General features: G+C 39.0%; 2 protein-coding genes across 3 annotated transcripts; one reads left to right on the top strand and one right to left on the bottom strand.

Annotated features, from left to right (window-relative positions):
• Positions 1-613: 613 nt before the first annotated feature.
• LOC146971679 (uncharacterized) lies at positions 614-4,953 on the top strand. Of its 2 annotated transcripts, none has more exons than XM_085803309.1 (8): positions 614-741; positions 981-1,088; positions 1,188-1,272; positions 2,235-2,419; positions 2,521-2,617; positions 2,704-2,857; positions 3,703-3,936; positions 4,639-4,953. In XM_085803309.1, the coding sequence occupies exons 2-8, from the start codon at positions 1,014-1,016 to the stop codon at positions 4,694-4,696; spliced, it is 888 nt and encodes a 295-aa protein (XP_085659435.1). In that variant the 5' UTR covers positions 614-741; positions 981-1,013; the 3' UTR covers positions 4,697-4,953. The 2 variants fall into 2 exon arrangements, with proteins under 2 accessions (XP_085659435.1, XP_085659434.1); XM_085803308.1 differs by having other exon boundaries at positions 618-741; positions 3,697-3,936.
• Positions 4,954-10,020: 5,067 nt separating this feature from the next.
• zc3h12aa (zinc finger CCCH-type containing 12Aa) lies at positions 10,021-15,058 on the bottom strand. Its single transcript, XM_085801092.1, has 5 exons — positions 14,640-15,058; positions 13,972-14,111; positions 12,138-12,372; positions 11,870-11,976; positions 10,021-11,729 (listed from the first exon to the last, which is right to left on the bottom strand). Exons 1-5 carry the CDS (start codon positions 15,008-15,010, stop codon positions 10,711-10,713), a joined length of 1,872 nt encoding a protein of 623 aa, XP_085657218.1. The 5' UTR covers positions 15,011-15,058; the 3' UTR covers positions 10,021-10,710.
• Between the last annotated feature and the right edge of the window lie 596 nt (positions 15,059-15,654).

Genomic DNA, 15,654 nt, shown 5'->3' with positions numbered 1-15,654 from the left:
GGGGGGGCTCTGAACTACACAGGGCTCACTGTCATGCTCATGAAAGCAGTCTGGCCATTCTCCTCTGACCTCTCTAATCAACAAAGTGCTTCTGTCCACAGAACTGCCGCTCTCTGAACCTCTTTTTTTCCCCTTTTTGCACCATTCTCAGTAGAAACTCTGGCGACTGTTGTGTGTGAAAAGCTTCAGAAACGCCCAGATGAACCAGTCTGGGCCCAAGGAATCACACCAAGGTCACAGTCACTCAGATCACCCCAGTTTGACTTTTTAATCCGAAGGTTAAAGGTTTATGTAGTTTTTGTTGTTCTCCATTAAAAAAGAAACACAAAAATCACCTGTTTAACAACCATCTGAGCCCTTACAACTGAATGTGTCAAAAGACACACACAGCAAATGGCTGCTGACACTGAACCCTCCTTCCTGCACCAGGTTTAACACTTGCACTGCATGTGGAGTCTCATTCACATTGTTTATAGTTACAGCTCAGTGGGCCAAATTAAGCAGCCTGGATGCAACTGCACTGTGTCGCTGCATAAGTAAGAAGATTAGAGAAGATTTACCTACCCAGCAGTCGTCAGCAGCACTGCTCACACAGACTTGGTGAGCAGCAACAGGTCGGTGTGCTCTGTGCAACACCCTAGCATTTGTCATGGCCTGTTAAGCAGAAATGGGAGTCATCATTTTCTTATGACCTCACATGGATTTGTTTCCTCCTAATCTACACTTCAGCTTCTGGCACAGGTCAGTGTCCATCTTGGTCAGTACATTTTCCAGTGGTAATCTTTCATTATTGTTGTGTGTTCAGTGGATGAGGTCACGGCATGGCTGCATCCGCCCACGGATGGCATAGCTTATTTACTGTAGAAGCCGAGTCCTGATCCTCATGACTCATTCAACCACAGTTCAATCAAAACACAATCATGAGTGCAAATGTAGAGATCTGATACCATTTCAACTTCTATATGTCTTTCATTCTACAGTCAGAATACAATGTGGGGTGAACATGATTCAACATGACAACGTACATCTTGTGGACTGTGTTTACATGGACAGTCAAGGGGATACTGTGCACCTGCAGGTTCCTCTGGGTAAGCACATGTTCTCAGAAATTTGGATATCTCATTTGCAGCGAGCTTTGGCAAGGGTTGATACCTATGGTGAATACGTCATGTTAATTAACCTTACAGATATGCCCATACAATGCAATCAAATTCTTGCCGAGGGAAAAACACATTACAGAAGGGAAAGGCCGACAGCTGAAACAACATGCAGGTAATGATCAGAAAAAACATCTGTCTTAAAAATTGGCTGATAAAATCTTTGCTTTCAATTTCAGTTTAATCTACTTCATTTTGCAAATGAAAATGAAATGAGCTACTATTAATAAAAGTCTGATTGTTATGTCTATTAGATCAAATAAACTAACAAGCTGTGATGTTTGGTAACATTTAACTTGACGCCTATTTCTATAACACATTATAACCATACTTATAATGAGGTATAATGCAGTTTATTACTATAGTTAGTTAATTTTATCATACTGCTTTATAACAATAATCATAACACACTATAAACATTTTGCCCACATTTATAATGCATTATAAATATAGCTATAATGTGTGTTATAATTGTCTTATAAACGTATACAACTATCATTATAAACACTCATAAATCACATAAGACTTTATAACAATAAGCACAACACATTATAGAGCATTATAACTCTATTATAATACTAAGACCTTATAAGCCATTATAAAATGCTCTATGATGTCTTATGCTTATTGTTATAAAGCCTTATGATAATTAATGAGTGTTTATAATGATAGTTATACATGTTATAAGCCAATTATAACACATTATAACTATATTAATAATGCATTATCGATTGGTCATTGTCAGTGAGTTACTAACAATTATAACCTATTACAATACCAGACCTTATAAGTCATGATAAAATGCTTTATAGTGTGTTATGCTTATTGTTGTAAAGCATTATGATAATTTATGAGTGTTTATAATTATAGTTATACAGTGCTATAACTGCATTATAACTCATTATAAGTATGGTTATAATGTGTTATAGAGATAGGCGTCAAGTAAAGTGTTACCTAATGGGTAAAGTGCTTTGATAAGGTCTGTCTACATCCTACTGTAAACCTAATTTACATGTCCCCAGTAGACATGTAAATAGAGATATGATGTGATGACTTTATATGACTCTGTCTAATTAGGTTATGAAAGTAAAGCGATTGCAGCCATACCAGGAAGCCCTGACCGGACAGCTGCCCTTCATAAAAGACTGACCAAAACTGAGAGAGAGATCCTGTCACTCAAGACGAGGATTGTATGTGAGAGAGCGTCATGGGAGAGGAGGTTTGCAGAGCTCCAAAGAAAACAGGAAGAGCTACGTCAACAGGTGTGTTTGTGAGTGCAGTGTGTGTGTGTGTGTGTGTGTGTGTGTGTGTGTAATCGAGGTTGTGTTTATAACTTCATTAATGATCATTTCCTTCTCCCCAGCTGGCCACTGAAGCTGGGGTCTTGGTGAGAGTGGGCAGTTGCTATGACCAAGGAGAGTCAGGCGTGGACAATGGAGATGTGTTTGAAGAAGGCTCAAGTAAAGGACAATAATATTCAGATGTTTTCATTCATGCAAGACTTTGAATTCAGTCATGATACTGAGTGCTATTCTCTAATGTACAGGTGGCCTCTCAAGACAGATGTTCCAACAGAGAGGGTCTGAGGTGTCCTCAAGACATGATACTTCTACAAGCAGTTTGTCAAGCAGTCAGTTCTCCTCATCTTCAGCACTGAGCTCAAGAACTGTCTCATCTTCATCTCCATCTTCAACTACTAGGTATACAGCAAACATGAAACTACAAAAAGCAGCTGGGACAACTTAGCAGAGAGACAGGAAATGGGGGATACACACCAGACTGGCTATGTCCAAAAGAAACCTATGCACTGGTTTACAAATTTAGTCAAATAAAAATCTACCTCTCTCCCTATACATAATAATATAAAAAAATAATATAAATAAGCTAATAGGTAAGAGCCTCCCATTGGATAAGTACTGCATGGATGAGTATGTTTCAGATGAAGAAGAAGTTATTTAACCAGGCTTCTCGTCCTGTGGTTGTGGAAAAGATGTTAATCTGTTTCAAAAGGGTCAAATATTGCTATGCATCAAGCAAATAAAATACCTAAGGAGATTGCTGAATCTAATAAAATTGGGCTAAGAACTGTCCAATGCAATATTAAAAGAATAGTGGATTGGCCACCAAAGAGTCCACACCTTGAGCCCATTGATGTGCTGGAGAAGACTTTGCATAGAGGTCCGACTCTTCCATCATCAATATAAGATCTTGGCAAAGAAATAATGCAAATAAATGTTGTGGCATTGCAGAATCTTATTGAAACAATGCCACAGCAAATGCATGCCATACTCAAAACTAAAGGCGGTCAAACCAAATATTAGAGTGTGTGACGGGCAATGTATATACGTATATGTACTAAAGCCAACATTTTACATTCTCAACTCAACTCAACTCAAAATTTATTTATATAGCAAAATTAAAAAACAACCTTAGTTGCCCAAAGTGCTGCACAACGTACAAGACATTCTCCAGAATTGCCCTTTCCATTTCAGTCTTTATTGTGCTACTAACCGACTGACCGATCCATGTGCCCCTTTAGTGTGAGATCATGGAGGACATCCCATGGGCCTCATCGGGTTTTTGTCCCCCACTCTCCCATGGACCTGCAGCTAGGTCACCGGGTCAGGATCATGCTGCCATCTGGACGGATCAGTACAGGAACAATTCGTTTCCTGGGCCACCTGCAGGGGGAGGCAGATCTCCACCTTGGGGTGGAGCTGCAGACACCTGATCATGGATTGCATGACGGAAGCCACAGGGGATACAGCTACTTTGAATGGTAAGTTCCTTTCATGCCTTCGCTGTAAGGATCACACACAACATGTGGTTTCTCAGTGTGTCTCAGGTTAAGCAACCTGACAACTATGATTCCACTCACTGTGGTTTACTGGGATCATTTCAATTCAAACGCATAGAAAAGTTACAAATGTGCTTGGGAAGTTGCTGTTGTCTTATTGTAAATCAAAACAGAATCATACAGTTAAATAAAACATTTAACTTTTGGTCCGTGAAATTCATCTGTTATCACATAATGATTCCTAAAGATGAGTAAAATATAAAAATGAACAAATACATACATATAAAATTACATGCGATGGTAGCTGTGAATATAGACACAACACTAGTTCTAAGTCAAACAGTCAAACAACGCCTCTAGACATACTTGAGCAAATCTCGTGTAGCCTACTTGAATGACAGAGCTGGATATGCAAATAAGGCTGCGCTCAACTTGAGCATGAGGTGTGATGTTCAGAGCTGAATTGTGAGCTCATTTGCCTACAGAACTTTCTGTGGCAGAAACCGTGCTTTGATGGAATCTTTTCTTCACAAACCCAAGTAGTGAAATTACATAATTTTCCTACACATCAAAAGGTTACATAATATGTAAATGTAACCTTCAAATTATGAAGTGTGAATGCAAATGTTGTGTTTGATTTTTCAGAGTTTATTAAGTTTCAAATTTTGGTTCAATCCTTTGCAGCAAACCTGGATATGGAGCCTTTGTACCATTCCACAAACTCCTGATGGCGTGGGAATGACAAAAAATACGTGTATCATGCCAAGCTGCCCATGTAAAAGAAGACCAACTGAAACAAGAGACTGTAATGGATCTGATACCTTGTTGTAATGAAGTACATTTTTGTATCATATGCATAAATGTGTCTTGTGTGTGAATCAATTTAATTGATATTCACAATAAAAAACACTATTTCAATGAACATACCTCAAAAAGCACTGTGTGAAGCCTGGGTACAGTAATGTTAACAGTTGCAGTATAGAGTGTAATTGCTGTTCTTTCTCCGAGCAAATAAAAATGCAAGTCCGTCCCCACAACAAGTAGAAAGGTATTGAAGTCCACCAGAGAAATTCAGAATTTCAAGTTCAAGCTGGAGAAAATTGACCTAAGGGGCAAGAACTGTTGGCCTTAAAAACATGTGAACAAAAACATTTTTTTCCTTGGTCAAAGTGACACTCAAATATTAGCCAAAAGGGATTTTCACATAACTCTGAGCACATCTTGTCAAACATAGCACATTACAGTCTGTTTTGCCTTGACACTTAAAAATTTGACTACATGACAATGTGGAGCAATTGCACAACATCAACATGCAAATAAATTAATGTGAAAAAGTCCCGTAGCCCCGTATTTCTTGACAAGTGGAGGAAATATGGTAGAGGTGATCCGTTACTGTAGATTCATGGGAAACTTAAAGATTACACTAATTTGCTTCTGTTTTTCTTTTACAAACACACACACAGCATTTTTTACTTTCAGTCAGCTCTAATTCTCTACTCTTTCTGGTAATGTTTGTCTCAGTTACACTTACTGCTGTGGCTCCTGCTGGATATCATGTGTGCATATTTGACATTTTTGAAATAGTCAAATAGAAAAGCAACAGCCAGAGAACGACATGGGTCTTAAGACATCTAACTTACTGTAGACAACAACTGATGAACATGTTGGGTGATATCTGCAATTGAATCAGACATCTAAAGAGGCATAGGCTATCACAACATGGGACGTGAGTGTCAAAGATGTGGGGTGAGCTGCTGTTTATCAGTTTCACTTCAGTCCAACATTAAGGGGAGACACCCCAGGTGAATAGGGTAAAAATTTTAAATAACAGATATCACCATGAAACTTTCCAAGTTTATCACTTACATTAAGACAAATATTTTTTGTATTACAAGTTTTGTCAAATTGTATGTTTAAATATGTAAATGAGGCAATATCTGATGAAATATGCGCTAATTTGCATACATTTCCAGACCCGAAATCTGAAAAATGGATAAAGCCTCTTTCAAAATTCTTGTTTCATTTTGTTGACATATTAGAGTCAGAAGTTTTTACAGAGGGGATTTTGGATATCTCTTTCTATTACTTTGTAAATGAGAAAATACTGTCACCAGCCCTAAAAAATCCAATTTTGCCATGTTTTTAGGAATAAAATGTTGTATAAATCAGGCTCTGAATGATATATCAACAATCCCCTGGACAGGAATAAAACTGGAAGGTTTGGTGTCTCCAAGTGCTGCTGAAGTGGAGATTTCGGGTTCAGAGTCTGAGGAAAAACTCATTTTGAGAAAATGGCCTTTAAAGACTTGTCCTGTAAAATTCCATAGATCGTTAATTCGTTAATTATACTTTTACGATTGGTTGCGGATACGGAGGAGATGACAATTTTTGAAGCCTACATCATTGTTCAGGAGAGAGAGAGCTTTACAATGATACCTGACATGACATGGGTCAGACAACAAGCACAGCACAGTATGTCACAGTAGCTGCTAACTTTTGGCGAATTTAGGAGAAATCTACCAACAAAAGAGACAAAATGAAGTAAAATAACCACCTTAATGTGGATTTTCTACCATTTCGTTTGACTTTTATGAAAGAATAGATGTTAAGGAAGAAAAATAGCCAAAAATATCATAATTGATGAGTGCATGAAAAAACAGTGTTTTTGCCTGAGAAGGCAGAGAAGGAAACAACATTGTTTCCTTCTCTGTCAAAGTAAGAATGACACCAGGAGAAACCTGGCAAGGGCCAACCCAAGGAAAGCAGCTGGCCCAGTGTTGAAGGCCCGTGCTGATGAACTGACAGATGCGCTGACTGACATTTCAACATTTCTCTATGTCAAGCCACTGTCCCCACATGCTTTAACATTTTCACCGTGATACCAGCTGCAAAGAAGCCAGTTGTGTCCTGTCTAAATGACTAAATGACCTGTCTAAATCGCCCTGTTGCCCTGACCCCCTTAGTGATGAAGTGTTTTGAAAGGTTAATCAAACCACATATCACGGCCTGCCTCCCTACAACATTGGATCCATACCAGCCTATGCCTACCACACCAAAGGATGCAATACTCACAACCCTGCACACATGCTCACTCACCTGAAACAGAGAAACACCTACGGCAGGAACCTTTACATTGACTTTAGCTCAGCATTCAATACAATAATTCCCCAGTGACTGATAGAAAACTTCAACTGGACTAAAATCCCACCATCTGCCAATGGATTTTAGACTTTCTGACTGAAAGACCTCAACACCTCCAAGTCCATCATGCTGAGCACTGGATCCCCTCAAGGCTGTGTGCTCAGTCCATTGCTGTTCACACTGCTGACACACAACTGTGTGCCCAGACATGAGGGCAACCTGATAGTCAGCTTTGTGGATATGACACACCACAGTAGTGGGACTCATCCACGGAAAGGATGAACACAGCTACAGAGAGGAGGTCAAAATGCTAGAGAGCTGGTGCATGGACAACACCCTAGTGCTCAACCTGAACAAAACTAAGGAGAGGACTACTGACTTCTTAATGTCACGTTTGGAACACGCAACCCTCAACACCAGCAGCAGTGTAGTGGAGAGATTGGAGGGCATCAAGTATCTTGGACTACAAATAGTTGATGACCTCTCTTGGCATGTAAACACAACAGGACTTGTGAATCTTCCAACATGAGATCCAGAAGTTAAAAAGGTTCAAACATTATTAACAAAGACTACTGCAGAATAAATAAAGACATTAAGCAATGGAAATCTATTGCCAGGGAATAACAAGTTACATCATCTTGATCTCTTCCTGGACTGCTGTGCTCAAGGTGGGAGGAAGACTGCACTGCTCATCCCTTCCTAGCTCAGGAAAGCACCTCACAGTCATTCCCAGGCAGCACCATATCACAAAACTGATGATTGCACAATACCATGAAAGAGTTAAACACCAGGGCAAAGGCTTTACCATCAATGAAATCTGGGCCAGTGGCTATTGGATCCCAGGTTTAAGTCAAGCAGTTACATCCTTGTTGCTGTGTAATATGTCGGAGACTAAGAGGACATGTAGCCTAGTAGGGCAAAAAATGAGCGATATCCCCACAGAATGGATGGAATCCTCTCCCCCATTCACATACTGCGGGATGGATTGTTCCTTTCCTGACTAAGCAAGGACGAAAAGAGCTGTTGTGTTAATGTATTTATTTTATACAAAGTAATTCCATGTAAAAATTGTGTTTTATGTTTTGTATATTATATAAACCACTTATAATTTGGTGGGAGTGTAAAAGACATATAAAACAGTGTGAGTTTTATTTACAATTCATTATATATTCTGATCTTAATTATTATAATTAGTAATATCATCATCATTATTCCATATATGTTGTTATTTTGAATCTTTATCATATAAACTTGTCAGAACTCCAGATATAATGGGAGAAAGTTAACAGTCATAGAGAGTAAACTGAAAATAAAACAAGGAGTGTGCTTTGCTACATAAATTTCAATATCTTGTGAGTGCCCAGTCAAAATGGAAACAAGGTATTGTTTGTTGTGTCTTCTGATGTTTTAGTGATAGCTATTGTGTTCATGAATTTGTTGTATATAGCTACATTTATTGATTTGTATACATTTTATGTTCACGGAACAGCTCTTACAGTGTTGATGGACAGTTACGATGTATTAAAAGAGCTGAAAACCTAACGATGCCTCAATACTTGTAAAGCAAAAAACCATCAATTGACCGGGGATCACTACACTAGCACTTTTAGTTTAGAAGGTAGGCTATAGTGTTTTATTTGGTGTTTTAGATTAGCATGTTAACATTTGCTAGTTTAGTGTGTTAGCCTGTCAACATTTTTGAATTAACTCATTGTCATTTTTTATAATGTCTCTCGAGGAAGTAACATGGGGCCAACAAAAAAGCTGTATTCATTACTAGACGTTTATCAGCAGTATTGTTAGTTAAATATTTCATTTTAGGCCAAAGTAGTGGTCTGACCAGCTGATTAATAAGTAACAGTAGAGAACCAGAATCTGAGGTTGCGAAACAAACACACACACACACACACACACACACACACACACACACACACACACACACACACACACACACACACACACACACACACTGACCTTTCCACCCACCTACTACAAAATGGGCTTCTGATTTGTTCAAGCTTGCAACCTAACCTGAAGAATCTTGGTTTTACAGCAACCCCCCTGGGCTATATCCAGGTTTTTCAGAAACATGGTTGTAGTTGACATGTCAAAAATTCAAGCAGATCAACTCTTGGTTAAGTAAAAAGGGGTCAACAAAAACTGAGAAATTGTGTGAATTTAACAGAAAGCAGGCCCTTTTAGGCAATGAAGACAACATCTTTCTACTGGAATCAAACTATACGAAGCCATAAGATTTCTGGAGAAAAAAGACGCCCCAACTTTTGTAGGTTATTTACGAACCCTGTGTGTAAATCTTTCCACACTAAGTCATTGGTGCAGGAAGTACAGCTGTAGTGCTGCCAGAATAATGATAAAAAAGGCAGTGAAGTGAAAAGCAAAGCAGCCAGTAGTGGGGGCAAACATTCTGTCAAATACTTGATTTCAATTGTAGAAAACATTCAAAACAAGTGTAATTTAAATGTAGCTCAACAAGATAATTTCATCCTTGTTCTGTACTTTAATGTCAGAACACTGAGACTGAGATTTAATTACGTAATTAAAAATAACAGCTGGAAAAACTGAGGCGTTCTAATCCTTTTGACCGGAAGTGTACTTGTGAAATCCAGTAGAAGTTTTAGGCAATATGTTATGATGTAAGAGCAGATGAGTGCCAAAAACTAGTTTTCGTTTTGTGATTAACTGTGGAATAACCTACAGAGGCATTAGCTAGGTTCAAGAAAGACTGGTGTGACATACATACTTGATTAGTAACTCAAAGTGGGGCACGCACATGTCTGACACACCTTTACATTTTCAGTGGAATTATTTTTTCCTTACATGTGGTTTCATTTACGGTTTGTCTTAACAGTGTCTTTACAGTACATGACCTGATAAAATGTTAGAGACGACAAATCTCATAGGAACATCATTTTCATATTTTAATAATTGTCTTTACAACATTTTTTATCACACAGTATGCATGTAGTGGCATGCAGACAGATTTACAGGAAACACATGATGACACACTCATTTTACTGGGCCAAAGTCTTTCTTTTTTCAGTTTCCTTATTAAATTAGGATTTACTGTCAATACTATTTGACAGTCTGAATACTTTTCTGAATGCAGAGTGTCTACAATATATATGTAATATGTAAATATACACACATATATCTGTTAATATCATACAGCAGTCTGTTCTGGAGAACTACAGTGATGGTTAATAATAAGTAATACTTTATACAGCAATTCCCTATGGAATGAGAACTTAAACAGATCACATTTGATACAATATGCATCAACGGTTTAAACTCTAGAAGCTGAGTTGTAACTACTTTCAGTCTAGAGGCACTTTACATCCGAAACTTGGATGACAAGGTCACACTTGATTACAATGTCATACAAATGCATATAACTAAGAACAGATTGAAGTGAGTGAAAGGTTCACTTTCATAATGGCACATAAGATGGAACAAGAAATCCTATGCAATTACCTTTAAAATAATTCAGCTATAGCTATTGTAGAAGCTTTTCAAGACATTCTATGCTTTGACATACTTTTCATATATAACTGAGGTCAACACAAGTTTTGTGTTAGTTGCAGGGATAAAAAACCATCAGAATCCCCCTCTCTGAGACTTCAGGTTGAGGATCTTTGCAGCCAATTTTTCCGCATCCATCAGATGTGGGAACATTTCCATGACTTTATCCACCTCATGTGGGTTGAAGATGGCTTGCAGTTTCTTCCGGAGCTCCAACCTTTGTGGGTCATAAGAAGAAGAGGGAGACTGTTGTTGTCCCCAGGCATGGTACTCTTTGTAAGAGCAACAAGAGCTGTGGGAGTGGGAGGAATGGGCCGACGAGGGGAGGCTACACGAAGTCCTAGCTTGGGGTAGTCCCTGAAAGGGATCTGACCAGTAATGTTGCTGGTAATGGGGCCCTCCACTATACTGGATATGATTGGGGAGGCTCTGTTGGTGTACCACATTTGGTGGGAGCATTTGAGGAGGATAGTTGGGTTGGCCCATAGAGTCCATGTTTTGTTGGTGATGTTGGTGAGCTGTTGATGAAACAGAATGGGAACAGCAACCACAGGAATGGCTGTTGTTATTTTTCCCTAAATGCACTGAGGTGTGTCTGGGTCCAGCATGTGCACTTTGTTGTTGGGACCTGAGACTGTGGGAGTTGCTTGGGCAATGCGAATGATCAGAGTACTGGCTATCAAAAGAGCCCAGGCCAGAATCCAGGTATTCGTGAGACATTTTGGCATAGTAATGACTGGGGGACGGGGGCACCCCAGGCCAATCTTTCTGTCCTCCTGTTCCAGAGCAGACAATATGGTTTGAACTCAAACAGTTTCTAGGATCATCCCAGTACACCAGTTTATTTTCACTAACGTGACCAGGATGTGAAGAACTTTTCCTCCCTGTGTTAGAGTCTTGTGGTTGGGAACAGGTATTATGAGCATGCCCAGTGTCAGACTGAGGATGTTTGGGTGATGATCTGGCATTTCTCTCTTCTTTTACTGTAGAGATCTGGGCTTTCTCCCTCAGTTCATCAGCCAAGGACAGGTAAGACTGGTTGGCTCTCTCAGGATGGTAAAATTTGCATTTGATGCCGTAAGTGCACTTTTTGTCTGAGAGAAAAGAAAAAGGGATACATACACAGAGGTTAGGGGTCATCTCAATGAAGAAGAATGTTTTCCCAAAATGTGTGGAAAAGCATCTGTAGTCTATTTTGTTTCTCTTCCTGATTTGTGTGCTAATAGTATCTTACCATATGGACAGAGCTGTCTCTTTTGCTCTGTTGGCAAAGGCTTTTTCCTAAGGAAGTTGTCCAGACTGGGGCCATGGCGACCCAGAGGATCATCAGGGGGCATAAATCTGGAAAAAAGCAAAACAGAAATAACTTATTTGGTCACTAAAGTAACAAATCAGCTGAACGTTGCCCAATTTCCCAGTTTCCCTGAAGCTGTAATATACCCTTGGAAACCACATTATATCATATTTGTTGTATGAAATTGTGAAACAGACTAATTGCTTACTTGTCATTCACAAAGGAATACATAAGGAGCCTCTCCTCGATGCATTTCTTCCACTCTGGTCTTTCGCCTTGGAGGTCACGGTAGGTGTCATTGGACACAATCACTCCATCTGACTCGTATGCCAACTTGACAATGAAGCGGTCATCATAGCAAACCACTCGTTTTCCCCCAACGCGGCGCGATGGAGTGAAGACCACGATTTTACGTTTTTCCAGCTCCATCAGTATGTGTTGATCTGAAAGTGCAAACATCCATGTCTAGGTCAGATTGCTAAGGAATAAAAGTGTGAAAAAAGTACTCAAGTTACCATGTAACACTGTAATTAAGAGCATTATATAACAATAAGGTATAAAGCTTTGTTATGTAATATGGCACATTTATGACAGAGACACCAGAGACAAGGTAACACAGCACCTATACCAGCATCACAGCTATCTCTATATCTCAATGTAGGCTACACACAACATCTTACTGTTTAACCTGCAAGACTAATCAATGAAAATATAATACACACATTGTCTAAGCTTATTACCCAAATTATATATAATATATATATCTATAAATCAACCATTCAAGAAACCAGATTACAAAAAAGACAGCAATGTTGGTGCCTGAGGGGTTTACTGCTGACAATACACTCAAACACTTAAAACACTCTTTTCTTACTAAGTACTTGCTTTTCTCGGGGTGATTTCACTTAACCCTTTGCAGTAAATGATTATCAGAAGAAAACTACACAGTAAACTAGGCGTGTAAGTTTAAGACAACTGTATAGCTGTACTTCCTGATGGGGCTTTCCCAGAAATGAATGCGGGCTGATTTTTACTTCCTTGTTCACAGATTGAAAATAGATCTCCACCCAGGCTGCAGAGTTGCTAAATCCTGAGAGCCACAGGGTGATGATGCATCAGTTTTAAAATGTCCACTCCTCATATCATACAGTAGTTGTTGTCGTTGGAATTGTGATAGGCATGACTGTGGGTCCTCCCTGTTCAATGTGATGGTACAGGCATGATAGAATTGGATGTTCACCCCAAAATGTTGATGACTCAGCTATCAGAGTCCCTTACTGCATGTTTCTACCATACTATAGCACCACACCATCGAGTACTGTCATGCTATCATACAGTACTCCACAACACATGGAATCTTTTTACATTAAATCATTAATGTCATAATTCTAAGTGTCCCCCCGCACCTCGGGCGCAAGTTCAGTTTTGCCTCTGACAACTCTAAAATATTACCTCACAACTCCCCTTGATATAAATCACAAACACAGGAATAGCAATACCGACAGCTACTGTGTTGGAAGACATTTAAGAGGTAGTGCTTTTCATATTTCTGATTAAAAAGGAAGCTGTACAGGAGAAAGTCTCACTAATTTAAAGGGGTATTTCAACATTTTGGCATATTCGGCCATTGCCATAATCCCTATAGTCTTAGGGGTACTGTATGCTCATTATTTAATTGTTGGTGCATGCTGTTTTGATTAAATAATGAACATACAGTACCCCTTTAGCATAAACACTGAAAACAGACACATCTAGTCGGTTAACAAAGTCTGCCCACGGTCCACCAATAAATAGAGATAGAATGTTGGGATTAAACAATTCAGACATACTTTGTTAATTACTAACATTAAGAAGTGATACTAGGTAAATTTTAAACCTTTCCTCTTCCAGTCTCTCTAAACTTAGCGAACTGGATGTGGAATTTGGGCCTTACAGATAAGACTGTGGCTGGCATCAACTTTCTCACTCAACTTCCTGAAAATGTATTTAAATAGGATTAATTCTACTTTGACTGAGAAATGTTTTGTGTCATGTATTATCACCTTTTATGGGGGCATCAGGTCTGGCCTGCTCTTTGCGCCAACTGGGAACAAACACAGTGATGGTATTATGACCTCTGTCCTGGAAAAAATTCACTGCCAGCTGGATGCCACGGCACGAGAACACTTCCTTGTTGCCATGACTGTAAAAGAAGAGATGAGGGAACATGAATGCAAATCATTTGACTGTAAAAAAAAAAAAAGAAAAAAAAGAAAAGAAAAGGAACTGTAGAAGTTCAGTTGATCTGTGTAAACACAGTGCCTTTTGAATGTTATCTTAGACGGAAACCCTCCCTCCAGCTGTTACTGTAATAATGTGTTTGACACTTCATACGTATTGAGAGGCAGAGATTTTGAGGTGTGTGTCTATAATTTGCATATTGTAGCAGTGTCCTTTAAAGAACATGCACAGACAGGGAGGTAAACGCCCTTTCTAACAGTCAAGTACCCTGTGTTCCAGGGTCAGAGCTGAATGTCAGCATGACGATGATGGTTGCTCAAAGCATGTTAATTAAAGGCGGTTTACTGCTAAAAGCACAAGCATTGTTGCTGGATGCTATAAATCTTTGTCTACACGTACTGTATAGTTAGCAAAACGTAGCAGCCGGAAAATTTGTGACATTTGATTGATCCCACTGATGGAAAAAAAAAGAAAAAAAAGAAAGGATTACCTCATGGCAACATTGCTGCCGTCAATAACAATAGGCCTCAGTTCTGTGTCTGTGTTCTTTCGGTCGCCGTGTTGAAGGGAGATTCTAGGTGCAACGGTCCAACTGGGAGGTAGCAGAGGGTCCTTTTGGCCTACGCTCCTCTCATTGTTGTCCGAGCTGGACATGCAGGGTGCATTGCTGGTCCTGCTGCTAACCAGCTCTCCAAGCACAGAATTGGTGTCTGTGCAGAGTCCCAGCTTTCTCAGGGCAGCCTTCACCTCTGCTGAGGAGTAACCCAGTTTCCTGAAGAAGTCGACTCTGAGCTGGAACTCCTCGCTGTCTGGTTCCAGTAGGCCTGAAGCTGAGCTCTGGCTGGGAAGTACCTGATCCATCTTGAAGCATCTGGTCGTGATAAATCCTCTTTGGGATTCGTAGATTGACTGAGAAGAAAAGACATGTAATTAGGAATCCATGATGAATTGATACAATTGAACATTTTAACATCACATATCTGTTTCTATGTAAGTAGCAGAGACAATTATTAATTATCATATTACACACTGTCTGATAAACACATGTATTCTGAATGGTTTAATGTTTATCATACCACATTTTCCTATTTATAACTGCACAGTTTCATCAAACTCAAACCAAATGCTTGTTAAGGTGTTAAATGATCTTCATAAAATAACAGCATATATTTCAGAGCTGGATTAATGTTAGATAACATGAGAGCAGTAAAGAATTGTCAATTAATCAATAAGTTGATCACATAATGAACCATCAGACATGTTATAGCCTAATTGATTCATTGTTTTAATTGACAAGTGGTATAAGCTCACAAGTGATCATTTGATTTTATTAGGACTCTCCCATAATTGGAAGTGAATATTTTTAAGTTGTATACTGCTGGATAATAAGATATGGACATGTTTCTGTTATTTTACAGACTAAACAAAAATTATTTCATCAAAAAGAGTAACCACAAATTAAAATAGTCATTCATTGCTGCTTTGATTGCCTTCATTTTAGGCAT

Source organism: Trachurus japonicus, chromosome 16 (assembly GCF_045865225.1).
Source record: "Trachurus japonicus isolate A0001 chromosome 16, Traja_1.0".
In the NCBI taxonomy this organism is placed as follows: Eukaryota; Metazoa; Chordata; class Actinopteri; order Carangiformes; family Carangidae; genus Trachurus; species Trachurus japonicus.
This window is presented reverse-complemented; position numbering and strand designations above follow the sequence as displayed.